Genomic DNA, 22,490 nt, shown 5'->3' with positions numbered 1-22,490 from the left:
TTTTGAGAACTGCAATACTCAACATGTGATATGACTATAAAATTGAAGCAGGCAGCTATTTTTTCTTTAGAATCTTTCTGTATTACTGTTTTGAGTTATTGCCCTTGATTTATTGATTCTTGATTATTTTAATTAATGCATCCACTGTTAACCAATTATTGTGATGATTATTTTTATACAATAATAAATATTCAATGTATATAAGTTGTTCTGCATAAGTTGTTTTGGGTAAGGCCGGATTACTTTGTTTATTTTTGATTTCCAATTTTTAGATACTATGAATTATTTTAGGCCGGCACATATATAGTGACAGTGTATATTGCATTGCGACGAGCGACTGATTGGGGTTCAACTTGAACAGGTACGGAGAGATTGAGGGTGTTGACATCCCTGCTCTATCTAATCTTCGTGTTTTTCTAACCTACGATACAGAGTGTGCGGTCCTTCCTGCCCTGTATCGCATTAATACAAGTGTGCGGTCATACCTGCTTGTCTTGATGGTGGTTGCGGCGGAGCACTAGTGTATGGTCATCCCTTCTGGTGTTCTGGCCTTTCTAGCGCAAGTGTGCGGTCATCCCTGCTTGCGTTATCTCTGCTTGCGTTAACGTTGGTACCTGTGAGTTGCGTAGGTGTGCGATTATCCCTGCCTGCGTAACTTTGAGTCCCTATATATGTGCAGGAGCGGTGATTAAAGTCTGCCCTTGTAAATATTGGCAGCAATCAGGGCTATCCGAGTTCCAAGGGGGGAAAATGGATTTTATTTATACAGGATCTACATGTATTATTGTACATTGTCCAGATTGTTTGTATTATGACTCCATTAAGCTGACTTTATCATACCTATTGTTCCTCAGGTGAGCGATGTGGCCCATGGGCCTCTTGTTTTTATATTTGTCCTAATGTACACTTCTTATTTTAAGGCTAATTTTTATACATGCCCACTTATTTATTTACTCGGTGTCATCACTGTGTGTGTGTCTCTGTGTGTGCATGTGTGAAGATTTTGATGACACGTTGATGACAATTGACCAGTGGGTTTTTTTTAAGATAATAGCCATGGAAATTTAACCAGATTTTTAAAATAAAAATCTTCAATTATCTCTATAAACACTTTATATCCTTCTTTTCCATTTTTACAAACACAGTTGAAGTTTTTAAAATGGATGTCGGGCATTAGCAGCACTTGATGCACTCCGTGTGATGCAGTAATGACCTTTTTCTGTTCCCTAAAGATCGTGATATTTGTAGTAACCGGATTGCGTGACGGAGAGAGTAAATGAAGTTGTTTTGTCCCGGCGAGCCTGTCCGATTGATTTTCCGGTGCATTACATAACGTTTTATCGTGATGTAATACAAATGGAGCACCTCGTCAGGCCTCGTCCCATTAACAGCTCAGATTCGGGGTTTATGGGGAAAACATTTGTCGAAAAATATTAAACTTTGAAACAGTCACGATCCATCTTAAAGTGGTCCTTATAATTGAGAACTTAATTGTGTTATAAGCAAAGTGCAACGTTGTCATCATCATAAAAATGTCTAGCTGTGTTTGTTTAAATCACAGTGGTATTTACAAAAATTACTTCATTTTACCATATAAAATAAAAATAAAAATATTTCATGAACAACTGTACCTCATGTTAGAATACAAAGTTTTGAGAGATAAATGCTGGTTTTTGAAAATGTAATATACACTATCTGGCCTGTATCAGATCATTGCTCTATGTATTTGCTATTATCCGAAAACAATCGCATATAGAGTTCTTTATTTCTTGAAATTTGCTTTTATCTTCAAAGTTTTAACTCACATTATCAAGTGTTTTAGTGACCAAGATTCAACAAGTATTCTAGTATGAGTAACGCTTGAACCGCCTTTCCTCGGTTTTCTTGTGCGGCAAACTGTTTTACCGATATAGTATGGGATGAAGAGTGGTTTGCTCCAGTGGTAAGTAAAAATCCCACTCATGGATTCAAATTGATTATAACCCGACTTTGCATTACGTAAGAATACAAAGCATCGCCTATAAATAGTCAGTATTTATTTCACCTCAACTGCCACGGAGTTATTTGATTCTATTCACTAAAACAAATATATCTACATAACATATACAACCGCAATTTTGACTTGTTATTCTATGAATTTTTTTATCGTTGAATAAAACAATAAAACATGCACATTTGATTAAAAATTGAATCCCAGATCGCAATAAGTCTAAAATAGTTTGACTTCTTTACAAAGATAAGCAACGATCAAACACATTCCGCGTTTCAATTAAAATGTGCGAAATCGTTTGTTTTTAGCTGGATCCAAATTGTCTATGAATAAGGTCGCCTTTTTCTATTACCAAAACTTAAAAGAGCTTTAAAGAAAAGATACGACGTATAATGGTATTATTTAAAGAGGGGCGATTTTTGTAAACGAAATGCCTCTCGCAATGGGTCAAATACATATACTGATCCACTTTGGATCACTTTGCCGCATTGTACAAAAAATCAAGTGTTATAAGGGAAAAGTGCCCTATATTGTAGAATTGAATGACCCGGTGACATTATTTAATCTATAGCACGTGACTCGCCTCTATGTGTGATGGACAGTTGTCGTCTGCTTGTGACGTGTGAGTCTGGCAGTGACACCGTGCTCTATATACGTATAAATTTTGTCTACGTATTGTCGACAGAGTTCAGACGTACGTTCTACAACCAACCAACGCAAAAATTCTAAACCCATTTCAGGAACAGAACATTTACAGAACGGGCGATATAACGGGTAAGTATGCGGAGCTAAAAAGCAACAGAATACAAGATGGCGAAACACGTGAGATAGACTAAACGTGGATATTGCAACTTATTATAGCAAATGTTAGTAGTAAATTCCAAAAATAAACCGGATCTTAAACTAAAAAACGTGATTCTAGCATGTTTCTTTCTAAAACCTCGACATTTACCATGCAGCTATTACTAACCTGATTAGTTTTTAATTATATTTGATGGGCATGTTGTCTATCATCTCTCATATTAGTGAATCATAAACCGGGCGGTGTAATGGAATATGCAGACACGCACACAGTGACTTGTTCGCTCAGACTGTATTTGATGGATGTTAATTAAAAACAATTATTAATGATAAAAGAAATATTAGTACATTTGATTCTTTCGATTCATTTCTTGCTTGAGAGTGCGTGTACAATGAGTTTGTGTCAAATTTTTTAAATTCAAGAAGATATCTTTAATATAAATTAACAAATTCAGAGAGTTACAATGAAACAACAGGGATTTGCTTTATCGACGTTTTATAATACTTTGTAATATCTTTTCCATAAACTGTATAATGTAAATATAATTGTTTGACCACAGATTACTGATATTGTCAAGAAAGATCAGATATTAACAAAAATACTTTCGACTTCTTGCTGTCAGTTCATTGTGAGATAGGATTAAATAATTTCAAATATAAATTTACTGCAAACCGAGTAATTGTTAGAACCCTAGTTTTATTACCAAGCATTTTGATATGTTGGCAAAACGTAGTACCACTGACACTATTCGATAAGACGAATGCACAGCTCGTCTGAAGTTACAAGGAAATTGGTTCTGATGAAATAATAACAGACCTGAAGAAATAGAACGAGGAAGAAGACGTATATATTGCGTCTGGGGTCAATACAGACTGCCATCAATCTTAGATGCAGACGTGTCGACAAAGCGGACCATGTAGACGCATGCTCACTGGACTTGACGAGTCGCACACGTCACAGTGACGACACAGGTAGAAGCCGATTAATTCTGGAGACTACATCGCTATACAGTGCTAATATTGCAGTGTATGATGACGACATTTAACGAATATTAATGATAAAGAGCATCATTGTAAGAATAGTTTATATGTTGCTAAAATTTTCTAAACATTTGAACTTTAAAAAAGCCTTAATATATATCAAGTGCATTTAATAGTTTTTTGGGTAAACCTTCAAATAAATGTTTTCAAAATCTGTGCAGTGAAAGATACCTTCACCTTATTTTCTTCTTATCGTTAATCTATGAAATTGGTGTTATCTTCTTTATTTGCGGAAAATTTTAATTAAAAAAATAATAAACGCCGTCACATAATCTGGTCCGCCCGCCATTGTGCTGCATCACAATAAACATTTCGATGAAGAAGTATTTTCATGGTTATCCTTTCTGCCTGTTGTGGCAACACGTTTTATAACCTTAACAAAATATGTCACTTCTTTGCTGCAAAAGCATTGTCCTTCGATTTTCTCAGTTGGGTCGTGTAAGAAGGGAGCCTTAATTAATTGTCAAGAAGGTCGTGCTTGATTCGTGTGTGGTTTAACATGCACTCATGCATTGAGCCATTGTTTCTGTAGAACAAGGAAGCTCTAAATCTATAGAGTTGATGGTTAGAACCCTCCATGCCCCAGCCCTGCTGCCTACAGGGATAAACACAGACCAATCAAGCCTCTCTCCTCCAATCAATACCTGCCTATCGGCTATACGTCGTATAAATACAGATCGCCTCTCGTTTCTTGAGATAAACAGCCGGTCTAGACTCGTGTAAGTACATCTCTTTCTGATCCTCTAAACCACGCGATTTGTTTGCTTTTCATTTGTTTTATTTCAAGTTTATTTCATATTTTAGAAGCTCCCTTTTAACTATCAATCGTTGACATCAATGCACTATTCGAAAAATGGCGTTTTATTTTTAGTTACTAAGTTTTTCAATTTTATTTTGCGATAACAGTCTTTATTTACTTATCTCAAAAGTATCTGGTTCGGTGGTTTTAAAACTGGAAATTTATTTGCATTATCTGATATTGTAGATAAGCGCCTGCATTTTGATACTTTAAAGACTTTGACAATACATTGTTCCTAGAAGAGAAAAAAAATGTCAGTTCATTAAGTGCTTATCTGTTTCTAAGAATCGTTTGCATGGTATCATCAAAATACCGTAAACTTTACCGATCAAATGAAAGTTATTTTCTAGTATTGTACTAGTTTTGCTTGTCACAAATCAAATTGGCAAAATGAGGAGTCGCATAAATTAAGCTAGAGTTTGAAATTTTTAGATTGGCATAATTAAAAAGTGTCAAAATTATGCTATATTCTTTAATAATGTGATATGATTGTTGGTCTTAATTCATTATGGCAACAAGACATCTGAATTAAAAAGTTGACAACTCAAATAAAGCTTCTACAGAGAAAGGATATGGTCTATTTCTTCGAGTAATTCCGACATGTTTCTGTACGATTTAATTTTACGTATTACAGGTAAAGATGTGCACTTACCATAAAAAAGGACGATCACACAGTCTACCTAATTGGAATGGTAGCGAGGAAGCCAAGCTACACTACCGGCTGACCATCATGGGCACAGCCGGTGTAGGCAAGAGCTGCATCATCTCCCAGTTCCTGTACGACCGCTTCATCAGTGAGTACAAGGAGACCGTGGAGGAATTCCACCGCGGGGAGTACACCGTGGACGGACGCGAACTCATTCTGGACATTCTAGACACCGCGGGAGCACATTCATTTCCTGCCATGCGCAGACTGGCTATCTCAACAAGTGACGCTTTTGTGTTGGTTTATTCAATAGACGACGAATCTTCATTTCAAGGGGTAAAAGATTTACGGGACATTATTTTAGCAGAACGTGGGGACAAACGTGTGCCAATCGTTGTTGTGGGAAACAAATCGGACATTTCTATGGAAAAAAGGGCGATAATGAAAGAAACTGCCGAATCTATTGTGTGTTTTGACTGGGGAAATGGCTATATAGAAGCTTCCGCCAAAGACAATATTAACGTTGTCGGAATATTTAAGGAAATTCTAAGACAAGCGCATGTCGAGTTGAGTATAACCCCAATACCGAAAAGAAAGCGTTTTGGTTCTACATCGTCTGAGAGCTCTTCCGAAATTCCTTGCAATTCGCCGTCACGGAAACGAAATAGCTGTGTCATTTCATAGAGTGTATGTAATGTTGGTTTATTGTTAATAGTTTGTATTTTTTAATCAAATCTATTGTAAATAAATAACTTGTTTTTATATTTAATTCTTGGATCAACTAACTCAACGAAATATCGCTTTCCGTTGTTTTTCACTTCCAAATAACATGTACCTTGATTCAAATAACATATAGAATGTAATTCTAAACGCTAAAATAAGAGCAAAATAATGCCGTAACTTTTTAAAATCATAATGTTATCCAGCATTTTTGTTTTGTTTGTTGTTCTGGGTTTTGAGGTATTTTGCGGGGGGGGGGGGGGGGGGGGGGGGGGGGTGTATATTAGTTTTTTTTAGCTCACCTGAACCGAATGTTCAAGTGAGCTTTTCTGATCACCCGTTGTCCGTCGTCCGTCCGTCCGTCCGTCTGTCCGTCCGTCTGTAAACTTTTCACATTTTCAACTTCTTCTAAAAAACCACTGGGCCAAATTTAACCAAATTTGGTACAAAGCATCCTTATGGAAAGGGGATTATAAATTGTTAAAATAAAGGGCACAGCCCTTTTTAAAAGGGAGATAATTGCGAAACAGTAAGTATAGGGTGCATGTCTTTAAAAATCTTCTTCTCAAGAACCACTGCACCAGAAATGCCAATATTTACACAAAAGCTTGTATATATAGTGAAGATTCTAAATTGTAAAAATCGTGACCCTCGGACCAAAACTGGGGCCCCAGGCGGGGTTCAAATTTTAACATAGAAATACATAGGAAAATGTTTAAAAAAACTTCTTCTCAAGAACCACTACACCAGAAATGCCAATATTTACACAAAAGCTTGTATATATAGTGAAGATTCTAAATTGTAAAAATCGTGACCCTCGGACTAAAACTGGGGCCCCAGGCGGGGTTCAAAGTTTAACATAGAACTACATATGGAAAATGTTTAAAAAATCTTCTTCTCAAGAACCACTGTACCAGAAATGCCAATATTTACACAAAAGCTTGTATATATAGTGAAGATTCTAAATTGTAAAAATCGTGACCCTCGGACCAAAACTGGGGCCTCAGGCGGAGTTCAAAGTTTAACATAGAAATACATAGGAAAATGTTTTAAAATTTTCTTCTCAAGAACCACTGCACCAGAAATGCCAATATTTACACAAAAGCTTATATATATAGTGAAGATTCTAAATTGTAAAAATCGAGACCCTCGGACCAAAACTGGGGCCCCAGGCGGGGTTTAAAGTTTAACATAGAACTACATATGGAAAATGTTTTAAAAATCTTCTTCTCAAGAACCACTAGTACTGCACCAGAAATGCCAATATTTACACAAAAGCTTGTATACATAGTGAAGATTCTAAATTGTAAAAATCGTGACCCTCGGACCAAAACTGGGGCCTCAGGCGGGGTTCAAAGTTTAACATAGAAATACATATGGAAAATGTTTAAAAAATCTTCTTCTCAAGAACCACTGCACCAGAAATGCCAATATTTACACAAAAGCTTGTATGTATAATGAAGATTCTAAATTGTAGAAATCGAGACCCTCAGACCAAAACTGGGGCTCCAGGCGGGGTTCAAAGTTTAACATAGAACTGCATATGAAAAATGTTTAAAAATTTTCTTCTCAAGAACCACTTCACCAAAAATGCCAATACATACACAAAAGCTTGTATATAAAGTGAAGATTTTAAAAATCGTGACCCCCGAACAAAAAGTGGGGCCCCAGTAGGGGTTTAGATTTTAACATATATAGGAAAATGTTTTAAAATCTTCTTCTCAAGAACTATAGTGCAACTGTTTGGGATATTACTATGCATACATGTACATCCTTAAATAATGTAGATTCAAAAAATTGTAACTCACGGACAATTGATTGGCACCAAGAGGGGTTCAAAATTTAAACATTTTGAAAAACATAAAGGTAAAGTTTAAAAATTTTCTTCTCAAGAACTACAATGTTTTAGTTTGTGGAATTTCTATGCATGCATCCTTCGCTTATGTAGATTCCTAATTGGTAAAATCGTGACCCCCGGACCAATACTGGGGCCCCAAGATGGGGTCAAAGTTTATTATAGAAATATAAAGGTAACATGTTAAAAAATCTTCTTCTCGAGAACTACAATGCTTCAATTTGTGAGATTACTATCATGCATACAACCTTGGATAATGAAGGTTCGACAGTTTTAAAATAGTGACCCCTGGACTAATACTAGGGACCCAAGATGGGTTAAAAGTTAAATGTAGAAGTACCGGTATATATGGAAAATGTTTAAAAATCTTCTTTTCGAGAACTACAATGCATCAATTTGTCAGATAACTACGTAAGCACCCTCAAATAGTGTAGATTCGAAATTATAAAAGCCGTGACCTCAGTCTAATACTGGGGCCCCAAGAGGTGTTCAAAGTTTAGCATAGAAATATAGAGGGAAAATGTTGAAAAATCTCTTTCTAGGGAACTATAATGCTTCAGCTTGTGAGATAACTATGCAAGCATCCTTAAATAGTGTAGATTCCAAATAATTTAAACTTTAGCACTGGACTAATACTGTGGCCCCAAGAGGGGTTCAAAGTTTAACATAGAAAGATATATTGAAAATGTTTTAAAAAGTTTTTCTCGAGAACTATAATGCTACAGTTTGTGAGATTACAATGCAAGGATCCTCAAATTGTGTAAACTCTAATGTAGTGGAACCAAGAGTTATCTTTCTTGATGTTCTGTACTGTCTGAGAGTTATTCCTCTTGAAGTGGAACTCTTCTACGTTCAGTTTTTCAGGTTGTGTACGTGCGGTCCCACCGCAGTGCTACACATTTTCATTCCTATGTTACTATTTATGTTGTTCAAGCCAACCATAAACCTCGGACCATAACTGGGTCCCCAGAAAGGGGTTCAATGTTTGAAATAGAAAAAGCATATGCTACGAAATGTAATGTTACAAGGAACTGCTGTTCAGGTGAGCGATGTGGCCCATGGGCCTCTTGTTTAAACTTTCAAACACCATTACATAAGAATTGAGTTCATTTATTATAATTATTAGTTTTAACCATGTAAATATTTTTGTGGTCCAAGAAAGCATACATTGTATTATCATCAATAATATCCGGGCAGCGTCCAACTCCTGAATCGGCTACATGTATCAGCAAGGCTATTATATGATGGTTTTATTTTATTTCACATAAAATTATTTTATTTCTACAGTATATTTATTTTAATTTTAAAAAACGCATGAAAGGAAACTGTAAACTATCATATGATTGTGTACCTGCAAACTATTATATGCTTGTTTACTTGTAAACTATTATTTAGTGACGAAAAAATCCATAAAATTTTCCATTTTATAGTTGGGTATTGTTCAATATTTTTATATAGTGCTCTCTTCCTCTAAAAGAGACCAATACGGTCTAAAAACGTCCACAACCATCAAGCCGTATTAAAATAAGAATTATACCAATGAAACTAAATTATAGTGTATGAGGTGTTTCCTGAAGAACTATATAGTTAATTTGCACGAGATCAATTAAAGATTTTTATCACAATGACAAAATTCGAGATCTTACTTTGTAGTATCACTGTATTTCATCAACGCATTGCATTCTTAGGCATTACTATGACTCAAACAAATACCGTCCTACCCAGGGTCTCATTAATGCTGTGAAACATTGAAACATGCGCTAAGCGCTTATGGCGACTGGAAACAAAATGTTGGTTCACTGTAACCCTTCTCATGTAGAGTTCCTTACTTTGTAACCTAATTGTCTGAAGAATACTGGGTTAAGAAGAAGCGCTTCAAGCAACTGTCCTCTCCATCACAGCTGAGACGGCTTTGGATAATCGATTGGAGTAAATCAAGGTACCCGGTACCGCAGAAGTAGGCGAGAGATTGAAAGTTTTCTAACGACAGCGCTAGCAGTACTGACGTCGATCGAGACTTCTGTCTCACACCACAGTACTTCACGTATAAACTGGAATCATCTTTCCCTTTGTGTAATCCAAAGTTCTTTAGGTCACTAGAATTACTTGGATGACATCTTTATATCCGTGTTTGTCGTCTGCTGGTCGTCAACCTTCGATCGTTTAAAGCTTCCTTTCTTCCTACCTTGGGGGTAGGATATGAAATCTGATTCCTTGCCCAATTACAAAATAAAAGTTTGATATTAATAGTCTTCTAATAGATAGGCTGTATACTTGGTTATGATAAGAAAGAAAGCCTTTACAAAAATCCTGCTACTGGCCTAGGCTCATGCAGGGTTTTTTGGTAGGGTTTGTAGACGTTTCCTAGACTGGGCATCTAGCAGATAAACTGACAACTTAGGAAGCCTCCTCCAAACTATGAAATTCGAGGCCCCTGAGCCATAGTTCCTGATGTTAAGGCCGAGATCCATTGTTCATAAGGTGAATACACGTGAGGGATGGAATTACTGTAGATTGACAAATAATTACGATGGTTTTAATTTCACTATGTTCGCGATTCATCATTTTCCCGCAAAATTTAACCCATCGTGAAAACTACCATTAGTTTCGCAAAACGTTTTACCGCTTATATTCTGATCAATTGATTTTCTAGCAGCGTTAAATTAAAATCATCGCGATTGGTGCTTAATTAGAAATCACCGTGAAATTAAAACGACTTACAGTAATAGTAACCCAGTGTTTAAAAAAATGTAAATGGGTTCGGTATAAGTATTCATATATCAATTACTGAGAAGCAATCCACTCAAACCTGGGACCTTATTCACAAAGCCTCCGTAACGTTACCGCACCCGTAAACGTTGCGGAAACGTTCCGGAATGTTAATTTGGTATTCACGAAACTACCGTAAATTCCGCACCCGTTAACGTTGCGGAAAAAATCCGTAAAACAAGCGTCTATTTTACGGAAGGTCATGACTATCCGTAAACCTTCCGGAAGTGGGGCACTTGTTTTGAAAGTATTTTATTTATTTTTATTTTGTCAATCGCATTTTTGATGTGATATAAAAAAAAAACCATACTGTAACGTTTAATATATTTGGACGTATTTTAAAAACAGCCAGCTGCCTCATCTTTAAACAATCCTTACCGTTTAAATGAGATATTAATGAACAATATAGAAAACATTGAGTTTTCAAATTTCACAAGTCTAGAGTTTCCTTCACGGTAATATGGGATTTGTATGTCTTCATTTTCCAAAATTCGCTAATATAACGTCATTTATTACTGTTACGTTATTTGTGACGTCATTTTCAATGCAATGGCGTTTCAGATAATGTTCCAGCCTTCAAATAACAGAGTATCCATTAGAAAAGATAGGGTATTTCGAGATCGGTCACATCCGTTAGATATCTACGATTACGCTGAATTGATTCGACGGTACCGAATGCCAAGACACTGCATACTCGATTTAATAGATACCCTATCAACTGACTTAGAGCCTCCAACGATGAGATCTCACAGCATCCCTGCATCACTACAGATATTTGCAGCGCTCCGCTACTATGCGACAGGCTCATTTCAGCAGGTATATATAATTATATATATGAACAATACTTATCGTAATGTTTCTAGATACTTGCATGTACTATAGTAACATTTTGCCAATGGACTAAAAAAATACCCACAGGCATGTTCACGAAACTTTCCTAAGATGTGAAGTAAGTGTGTTCCTAAGCTTTGACTTTGAAAAAAAGTTAGGAACATCCAAATATCAACTTAGGACATCTTAAGATGTAGCTCGATGGTAACTTATGAGCATCTTAAATTAAAATATCCTAACCTTAGGCTACTAAAATCATTCGACTTATTTTTCACATCAATTCATACAGATAGAATTTGAGAGACTTGTGTAGGGAAAAAAACATTAAACATTTTGCCAAAAAATTAATACAGTTTATTTAAGTATTGAATCCTTATTTTTTGAAAGATATAGTCTCATAACTGCAACGGTGTGTGCATACAAATTGAATAACGCGCGTTAGCGCGTTATGAAAATTTGTTTGCACACATCGTTGCAGTTATGAGACTATATCTTTCAAAAAATAAGGATTTAATGCTTATATTTACATTTTTTTTTACCTTCTTGCGTTGTACGCAAATGCCAATTATACCCCAAATTACTGTATTATCCTATGGGTAAGTTCAAATTAATGGAAGAGCCACAGTAACAGCCACAAGCGTGATCTTTGATTTTCGCTTGTGACGTTGTATTTATCAGCGTTCAACGTTTGTGACGTCACAATTAAAACTCGTGATTTAACCTTTTAGTATCCTGTCTGTGTTATGGTGCTATATCTGCAGTAGCTTTACATGCAAAATATACGTGGAATGTAAATATTCAGCAATGCGGATTTTTTTAAAGATTATTTCTCAGTATGAAGCGTTAAAAATTAAGAATGATTACGCATGGCTAGATGTAGATTTACTATTTAACAAAGGACATTTGAAACATTTTTGGTCAGTGCTAGAAAAAAAAACAATGAATGTAACTTACTTAGTGTATTAAACAAAATTTTCTGATCCCAGAGTCAGTATTTGCGAAACGAAAAAAAAAATGTTGAATTTGTCAGCTTCCATGCAGGCATTAGAAACGGAGAAGTGGAAACGGAGAAGTGGAGAGAGAGAGAGAGAGAGAGAGAGAGAGAGAGAGAGAGAGATGGCCTAATTTTGTCCTCTCTCTAAAATTCTTATTTGCGACAGGGATAAAAATTCAAGTAAAATTCGGCTCATAGAACACAATTCAGATGTACGTCCCACTAAATATCTCCTCACTTGTTTGAAAAAAAAGTTTGCTGTTAATTTCCAGTCAGCTGCAAAAAAAGGAATTAAGGCCACCTACGTGTGTGTGTATATATATATATATATATATATATATATATATATATATATATATATATATATATATATATATATATATATATATATATATATATATATATATATATATATCCAATTCAGTTTAGATTTTCATCCCTGAAAAAGAATATGTAAAGAGGGCAGTTAGGGGCAATTTTGGAGACAGTACATTTCGTGCAGTCCGTGATTTTTTTTAAGTTCTGCAGTTTCTCTAGAGCTATGAATTAACTAAAGTTTCCATAAGAAATGGACTAAAAACAATCAGTTGTAATCGTATAGTGGTTATAACCTTAATTTATACCAAGAGTTCAATGATATTCTTAAGTCTATAGTCGCTTAAGTTAAGTCAGTCTCAAATCCGTCTGTTTTCTAAGTCTAAATTCAAAACTCCATAATAATGTAAAGATTCTAGAAATTAATATTAACGCTCAATCACTCTGTCAGATATTTGCGTTTACTTTAAATAAACAAGTACCTTTATTCCAATTACAATGTGAACGAAAACAAGTGTAAAGGTTTTCAATATATTTAATAATGAGCATGAAATGAGACACACAAAAATGATATTCACAATGAAAAATATCTAGGAATACTAACATTAAATTCACCGTCCTAACCAAATAGATAAATTACTAAGCCTACCTTATAGTTAATGTTATGTCCAAGAAACCCGAACAAATTATAAGTACCACCCCGCACGGACTGAATGAAATACACAACTAACCTAACAGGTTTCCCAAGTTAAATTTAGCATAAAAGAAACGGAAGGGAGAGTTGAGTTATAAACGAGACTATGAACGAAACGATGAACGAGACAGGAAACGGAGACTGGGGCCCACCTATCTACCCAGGGGAGTGAGTTGACTCGAACCTTAGAGAAGATTCCACGTCAACTGCCGGACTAAGGCAAAACCTGACAGTCACTTTAAATACACCGCTCTGGGGGTGTGTTTCTCTTAGCCAATCAAAATGACTGAATGTAAATATAGCTCGAACTGGTGTTTGCCAAATGATTATGTAAAACTACGAAACTTTCCGAATGTAAGATAAATTATTAGAACCAATCAGAAACGTCGTTATATTTTGCTTATGTTATAGACGTACAAATGCCTGACATGAAAGCGGGAGACTATAATAGAAGAAAACATTACTAAAAATCTACCCGTAAATATGATCATCGACAATAAAAGTAAGACTTAGTATTAATAATATAACTGAAAGTTAAGTAATATTTAAATGCAATCCTATCACACAGTAAATCTTCATAATCTACTGGGAAAAGGACTTCCAATGTTATGATAATACTGAATACTATTCAGCTTTCCCAACTATTTCAAATTAATTTGTTTGTCCTGTAACATAACAAGAAATTAAAACTTTGATTGTGCTTTAACAGGTTATCGGAGATATCTCTGGATTGAGTCAACCATCCGTTTCAAGAATTATTCAGAAAACTTCAAAAAATTTATCTCAACGAGCCAATGATTGCATAAAGTTTCCCACCACCCCCGCAGCCCAATTAGCGGTTAAACAAGGCTTCTCCCCAGAGTTTAACATGCCCAACACTTTAGGTTGCGTGGATGGGACTTTAATTGCAATAAAGCCGCCAACAGAGAGAGAAGATGCATACGTGTGCAGGAAGGGATACCATGCCATCAACGTCATAAAGATGTTTTTTACCTGTGTATGACCTTAAATCAAACATAATCCCCTCTTACTCTCCCTTTCAAACGCACGCACATGGTTTTTGATTCATTTTTACAATATTTCATATCAATATTTAAAAAAAATCGTGTGGTTTGAATGCCTCCATATATACTGTAAACGTACTATAATATAGGGTGCACGCTATTTGGCGGAATATAATTTTTCAACAAGTTAGCATGGATTTGATTTAGCGCATTTCTGAATTTACCTTTTTATCTACTTATATATTTATCATTTGGCAAGGTACTTGATTTTGCGGACGCCGTTTGCCGCCAAAAACGCAAAATATAATACACAGCCAAAGGACTAATGACAGTTTTTTAATACGTTTACAGTATAATCATCTTTATATTGCAAGTTAATTTTGTCAAATTACGACGTCCAAATTCATGCTATACATATTAAAACAATTCTTATTCTTATGTTAGAAACTGGCAACCAACCAGTATGCTCAAAATCACATTGTATTCGATCGTTTCATTTTTACAATATTTCAAATCGATAGAGAGAAAATCGTTGTTAGAATGTCCCCTTCAGTATCATCATCATCATATCTCTCTTTCTTTCTTTCTCTCTCTCTCTCTCTCCCCAACTTGCATATATACTTTGCTATGTGATGTCGCTGATAACTTTTAAGGCATCTCTCTCTCTCTCTCTCTCTCTCTCTCTCTCTCTCTCTCTCTCTCTCTCTCTCTCTAAACGTCTGAATATAATTCAATGAAACAAATTAGAAACATTAAAAGGTATAGGAATGTACATCAGTTATTTACATATTTATATAAAATTTGCAAATTTCGGATATTCGGCTTAAAAATTTACAGCAGTACTTGTAGTTATATCTTATGGTTCAAAAATTTATTTCAATGAATATATTTTCACTTTTATGTAGTCAAAATTGATATTTTAGTCTGTCCCAAGATATTTTTGCCGCATATTTTCTTAAATTATTCAATATTTAAAAATACCTCTTGGTTCAGACGATGTTCATTCAATAGTATGAAAAAATCCCAAGATTTCCCCTTTTGAAACGCCCCCTCTAGCTTGTCAGGTATCAGTACACGGCTAAAAATAAAAAGTCTACGAGGTTTTTCCATTGCCAAGGAGATGAAGACGCCCGGATGATAACGTTGAAAAATTGCGCGAGGTATTCCGAGTGTATTCCGAATGGAGAAAAGATGTCAACATTCCCCATTATAAATCTCCGTAGGAAATCTGTTTTCGTTCCTGTGAATTTTTACAAGGGGAAAATGATAATGTGTGAATGAAGTTATCTTGGGAATTTTCCCTTTCATCGATTTTAATTGCACTTCAGTCACAGGTATGTGTATTTTTATCAAAAATCGTTCAAATATGCAGCATAAATATCTTGGGACAGACTATAGTTTTGTTTAAATTCCGTTTCGTTTCGTTTCGATTTTTGGTTTCGTTTCGTTTCGATTGGTTTCGTTTCGTTTCGTTCGATTTCGTTTCGTTTCGATTTCGTTTCGCACTTTACAGGCGCCCGGTGAATCTTGATAATTCGAACCTCATGGAATCATGATTAAACTTCGAGAGATCAAAAGTTCGAGCCATCTTGTGTCATCTTTGTATAATATTTATAGGGTACCTCAGACCAATTCTGTATAACTATACCCCTAATAAGACATACACTGGCAATAAACAAATTAATATAAAATACTCAAATGAGTTTCATAATAAACTGCATTATTCAAATATTCGATAATATGAAAACTTAAAAAGTACATGTAGCCTAGTAGCAAATACAGGAAATTCAATCATTACGACATTAATTCTTATTATAAGGAACACTATTTAGACCCGATGTGTACATTTACACTCTAAGCAACTATAAATCTGCAAAACTGTTTAAGCTTGTACATGTGAGAGTTGAGAAAGTGACCAGTTTCTAGCCGAGAATAAGTTTCATTATCTCACTGCATCGCCAAAGGCATGGAATTATAAGTAACACAAACGAGGTAACTGAACGTTGTTAACTTACAAGGGGAATCATTGTGTCGACATAGGAGCTGAATCCGAAGATTCGCTCCTCTCCCATTACTGACACAATGTCCTCTTCCATACTGCTAAGCGGCAAAATATCTAACTTCCCGCTCCCCGTCTTACACCGCTCTTTGTGTACGGCAGATGCCCTCTTCTTGGTCCCCCTCTTCACATGGTCCCATTTCTTTTTTAATTCGTCAACCGTTCTTGTCGAGAAAGATACCGCGTTGACGGCCTCCATCACTTCGAACCACGCTTGCTTCTTCTTCGAGTTATTGATTACATCACTGAATTTTGAATTTATGATGTCCGATCTTTCCTTAACACCCTGAACAAGCAGTTCAATTTCTTTCTCGCTGAATCGCGGCTTCTTCTTTCTATCCTCCATGATCTCGCAGCGTTGTCGTTTTAGTGACGTCATTTTTACGTCATGACGTCACAATTTGAACCCTCACGCAAAATACCGAGGTTTTATTTAAAAAATCATTACTTTATATTTTATGATATTTATACTTTTGTTAAACTTTGAATCATAGTATGTTAAACTCGAGTTTAAAAAAAATAGGAGTTTGAATCGGTTGATTATAATATAACAACAACAAAGTATTCAATATGACATAAAATTATGACAATATGTTTTCATATTCTTTAATAAATCCCCCCCCCCCCCCCCGCCCCGTATAATATCTAGTAAAACAAATCGTGTAATCATTTATAAAACTTTGACAAAATATTACATAAATTTGTCATATAATTTATGTGAAAAGGCACTAACCATTTAATATTTCTAGTATCGATACATTCACTACTTTATTTCTCATGGGTCACATATACACGTGAATGTTTTCATGAATAACCCAACATACTCAGCAATTCAGATAAAAAAAAAAATACTAGAAGGATTTTCACAATTCTTCAATGCAAGTGCCCGTCGAGTGCGCAAAACTTCCGCAAAATTTCCGTAAATTTCGCTTTATTTGCGGGAGCTTTGTGAATAAGCCGTAAACCACCCGTAATCTTTCCGTAAAGTTTCCGCAAGCCTCCCGTAAACTCAGTGCGGCTGCGGAATTTACGGAGGCTTTGTGAATAAGGTCCCTGTTTGCATGATTTTCAAGTCGACGCCCTTAAACAGACTCTAATTTAAGTATTAGTATATAAAAAAAATGAAGGCTTTGATTTATCATGACCTTTTAGACATCATTGTTCGGGCGATCATTGAGACCCATGGGTCTCATTGCTTTTGTTTTATCTTTTTTACACCAACAATTTTGAATTACAACAATTTTTTTTCTAAACGAGAATTGTTTTTATATTTCTTCCATGTGTTTGAATTTCTACCACTTAAATTATCACTAATATTTTATATATTTATCATGTTTAATTTCTGCGTTTGGTGTGGAATGTTAGCCAAGGTATCGAAGGAAACCAAAATGACATCGAAAGTAATACATGTACTGTTGTAATACAACAACTTATTTTTATTTGTAAACGAAAAAAAAACCAACAAACAAACAAAAATGCCAAATTATGAAAAACATCTTTAAAAGGGCTTTTTTCGTATACGTAGTTAACCAAATAAATTGGATGCACAATTTCAAACACATTAAAGTAATGTGCAAGTTAATGTTGTATTAAAAAACAATGCGTGAGAAAAGTTATTGTCCCGTACTAACAAATGCATTAAAGCAACAAGCTGCTTACTTATAGTTCAAAGTATCATTTCAAATTATCTGTATAATCAAAGAACAACCAGATTAGTCCGTAGTATTACTAGTAACTAAATCGATGCTTCAATCTTAGAACCCAGAATTAAGACTTACTATTAAAGACAATACATAATCGTTCGGCAATTCCAAACTTACAAACAACAATAAATTTCTGTGTCTTTTCTATCAAGCAAAACATAAAAATCCTTCAAATCAAGAAGTGAATAGGACAGAAGAACTTTATATGAACCTTATAATTTGTAATTTCGAGAAGCCATCGTTTGCATTCTACACATTGTTAGTGGGTATAGGCTCAGATGGTCGGAATGCTTCCATAGCCGCAGAAGGATCAGAACAATGACGAGATGGGAGCAGGGTTTTACATGAGCGCATCGCCAAACAAAAGCCTATAACATACTGCTTCATAAAGAAGCTGTTGATGGGAGTTTACGGGAGATTCCAAGTAATGGACGAACAAGTGAATATGAAACGATACTCTTGGTACTTTCTATACGTATTAATTTGCTATCTTGATTGTTAGTAAAACATAATTATGACGTTGCATTTTGTAGTGATAGTTTGATAAAACGGATTTCAGGTTGATAATTCAAGAAGTATTTAAAAACCTCAGAATAAGCATGCACGTACGTATACATAAACGATTTTTATAAAAATTATTTATTGATACAGTATAAAAGAAGACAATGCAAATTGGAACCAAACAAACAAAACCACAGAATAAATGTGGTTATATTACATTACACTAAATTTGCATGAGTCAAAAATTAATATTTTAATTGTTTTAAAAATTGGTTGCATTCATCTAACAATAGTTGAATATTCGGAACAGTTTCTGTTAAAAGGATTTGCTATTAATCCCATTAGAATAATGAACAATTCCTATTGTGGTTTACGTCCAACAACGGGTATATTTTTTTAAATGGTAAGTTGACTAAGGGCTCTTTTAAATGCCGCTCTCTATTTCCCTTACTACAGGGTAATTTTGTATTGTATTTTGAGGCTTTTATTTATGAAACGAAAGATCTGCCATGTATGAAGAAGGTGCTTTACCATTATGTGTGTTTAATCGTTGTAAAAAGGTGTTTTTTCAATACACGTTTGTAGCTTTCATTTCTATAAGGCGCCTTTGCATTTTGTTGTTCTGTTGTTATTAAAAGGCGGTGTTGCATTATAAGAAGTGATAATTCTCTTTTTGAGATTTTGCTTTTGTATTATATGTTGTGGTTATTTCTTTTTTAAACGCTGATTCATATTAAAACGAATTTTTATGCTGTGACTTAAATGGTGTTATCATGATGAACATTCGAACGTCATCAAATCGGATTACCAGTAGTTTCAAGTGATCGCTATTAAATTGGTTTACAAATTCAAAACCATAGAGTATCACTTAGCACCATGTAATGTTATGACATGATTTATTCAAATAGATAACTACAGAATGTAATGCGAGGGCACTAAACGACAACGTTGATTGCAAAGGCCCCATCTTTCCATGAGATGTTCTGTCGCCTAACTTATCGATGTGTTGCTTACTGTATTCATCAATGTTGTCTTATAAGTGTAGTCTGATTTGCTTGGTAACCGCGGCGGTAGGTAGGAAAAAAGCATACTTTCTTTGCGGTAAGACATGGGCAATCGGTTACGGAATCGAGTCTCACGGGAGACATAAGAGGGAACAGCTCCTTTCAGGTGCCCCTGTCAACTATCCCTAAGATAACCTGATAGTCATGGAGCGAGGACCACTAACATACAATGTAAAATTAATGTCTTGATAGGAATTCAGCAATTCCATTATTCAAGCTTATAACATACTTCCTAGTATGCAGCAAAATTCAAATTATTTACTTTTTGTTTTGGTTAAAGTAAGCCTAACCTTTTCCACACACAGCAAAGGTATGCATAAAAAATAAATAAACCGATCTTGACATTAATACCTGGATCTTGGAAACTTGGTCAGGTAAATAGTTCTCTGTCAACAGGTAATTAGTGGTTCTCGGATAGAACGGAAATTGTCCTGGATGCCATCGATCTTAAACTACTTCTTAAAGCGCTCAGCTGTGTTTTATGTGGTACACCACCGGGCGGTCTGAAAAGATGGCTCGGTGTGAGAGATGTGTGAATTAATTACAATAAAAACACATCATTTCTTTTCTGCGATGTCAAAACCACAGAACGATTTATGTTCTTAACAAATATTGGCAGATTAAAAACAACAGCAAGACACTCGTTCTAAAATGTTGGGATTCTCCATTTTTTTCAGCGAAAATCTGAATATTTTCAATCCATCTGCTACAAATCAAATAATGTACCAGGATTTCATTTCCTTGAGTTATAGACTTGGAATGAGCATTATCAACTGTTTGTTTTAATACTTTTATGCCTGCTTTGGTTTCCATTCTTAAAATCGAAACATCAAATTTTAATTGTTTTCTAAACTATTACCCTCAAGAAAACTACCACTTAAATTACAATTCGTCAAAACATTATGAACAGCAACAAGAAAAACACCCTTTTCATTTGAAAGTCTATATGTTTATGATCTGCATCAAAAAGATTTTTTTTTCCAATTACATGTAAAATTTTCCGAAAATCTGAGAATAAGATAAAACGTATTGTATTTGGTGTATCAATGAAGCGGTAATGAACAGATTCCGGGTTCATTCCAAAGAATTTCTAAGTCTGTAGTTCTTGTTTTATGAACTAATTCATTACATGGATTATTAATGCTCAAGTATTGTTGCAGGGATGGAAAAAATGTTTACGACCGTCAAATCCAATTGAACCCTTTTGCATTTTTATATTTTGTGACTGCATTTTAATATTCTTTGTTTTACTTTAAGTTTAGCCATTCAACTGATAGAAGCAAGAAAATCATTTGCTTTAAAATAAATCTATTATCCTCAGACCGCCAAGCACTAACGGTTGAACTATTTTGAGAAACAGTTCCCATTACAGAACGTCTGGAAGTTTAACAGCTTATCTAATAGATCACTCGCTGCGTGTCGTCAAACACTGTATACCTACTTTTGGTTAACCGCATGTGCTTCGGGTAATGTCATCAGTTATTTCTTGAAAAGAGTTTTATAATGAATCCAATATTAAAAAAATCCAGTTCCTTGAACCTTCAAGTATTGATGTCAAGGTCATTGAAGGAAACGTGTCATCTATCTATGTCTCCTATCTCTTTATTCGTTTTAAAATATTTTGCAGCTGGTTCTGATCATCAAAAATATCACGATCGTACGAAAAATTAGAATTAAACTTTTCTTATAGAGAAAACAATAAAAAGAGTAAAACACAGAAAAGTACTGCTAATTCAGGACGGCCGACGGTCAACATATTACCCATCAGATATATCTTTAAAAAATTTGATATGATTTTAAACTAACAACCTAATGAATAAATAGTAAAAAAATTGTAGATATAAGGAGTATGAAAGCCATTGGCAAAATATATGTGATAAGCTATAGCACTGTACTATATATAGTTAAATTGTCTCTTTATGTGTCTCATCTCAATCTTGTTTTGAACTGTGATGTCCTTTTTTCGTGTTTTATCCTTTTTTCCTCCCTTAAGTATCCCTGTAGAACAGGGATCTATCACATGATTATGGTTTAAGTTTTATATTCATATATGAACAATGCCCCAAGCCTTTTCCTTGCTCTCTCCCCTTCATTTACTCTCTCTCTCTCTCTCTCTCTCTCTCTCTCTTTCTCTCTCTCAAAATTTACTTTCACAACATAAGAACTGTATAATATAGAATAATCATATACTTAGAAGCTTTTCAAGAAATTTATATAAATACATGTACAAGATAAGTCATGTATGTATGTATATATGTTGTGAAAGTGAAAAACTCAATAAAAAAAAGAAAAAAAAAAGAAAAAAAAAAAAAAATAGTAAAAAAAAATCTATATTTTCTATAAGTTTTAAATATTTATCTATATTTCATGCAGATTTCTTCTTTTCAAGGAGATTGAAATAGCATAAAAATGGCCATGGTTATCTAGCTCTTTAAAGGGACATGGTCACGATTTTCATCAATTCAATTTTACGTTTTTTTTATCATTTACAATGCTTTAGGAATGTATTTCTAATATTCATGTGAAATTTGAGAATCAGGCGAAGAGTTATAAGACATATACACGGCTCTCAATTCTTTGTCATGTAAACAAGGCTCGTGCCCTGTTTTTGTTTACGTAGGTTCAATATACCATTAAAAATCTTTTTCAAGCTGATTTGTTTATCTTTTCATTAATTTTAAGCATAAATAAACAGTTATTGGAT

The 22,490-nt window shown here is 34.7% G+C and overlaps 3 protein-coding genes across 4 annotated transcripts in view; 2 read left to right on the top strand and 1 right to left on the bottom strand.

Moving 5' to 3' along the window:
* Positions 1-22,490, top strand: part of LOC128167458 (proteoglycan Cow-like) — a 129,092-nt gene that overhangs the window by 17,438 nt on the left and 89,164 nt on the right. The gene's annotated exons all lie outside the window — the stretch shown is intronic.
* On the top strand, positions 4,356-6,188 carry LOC128167462 (ras-related protein Rap-1b-like). The gene is made up of 2 exons (XM_052833195.1): positions 4,356-4,551; positions 5,266-6,188. The coding sequence occupies exon 2, from the start codon at positions 5,272-5,274 to the stop codon at positions 5,959-5,961; it is 690 nt and encodes a 229-aa protein (XP_052689155.1). The 5' UTR covers positions 4,356-4,551; positions 5,266-5,271; the 3' UTR covers positions 5,962-6,188.
* LOC128167463 (nuclear apoptosis-inducing factor 1-like) lies at positions 16,285-16,945 on the bottom strand. Its single transcript, XM_052833196.1, has one exon. The coding sequence runs from the start codon at positions 16,895-16,897 to the stop codon at positions 16,466-16,468; it is 432 nt and encodes a 143-aa protein (XP_052689156.1). The 5' UTR covers positions 16,898-16,945; the 3' UTR covers positions 16,285-16,465.

The sequence above is a fragment of the Crassostrea angulata genome, chromosome 10 (assembly GCF_025612915.1).
Source record: "Crassostrea angulata isolate pt1a10 chromosome 10, ASM2561291v2, whole genome shotgun sequence".
Taxonomy (NCBI): Eukaryota; Metazoa; Mollusca; class Bivalvia; order Ostreida; family Ostreidae; genus Magallana; species Magallana angulata.
Note: the sequence above shows the minus strand (reverse complement) of the source record. Positions and strands in the feature narration are given on the sequence as shown.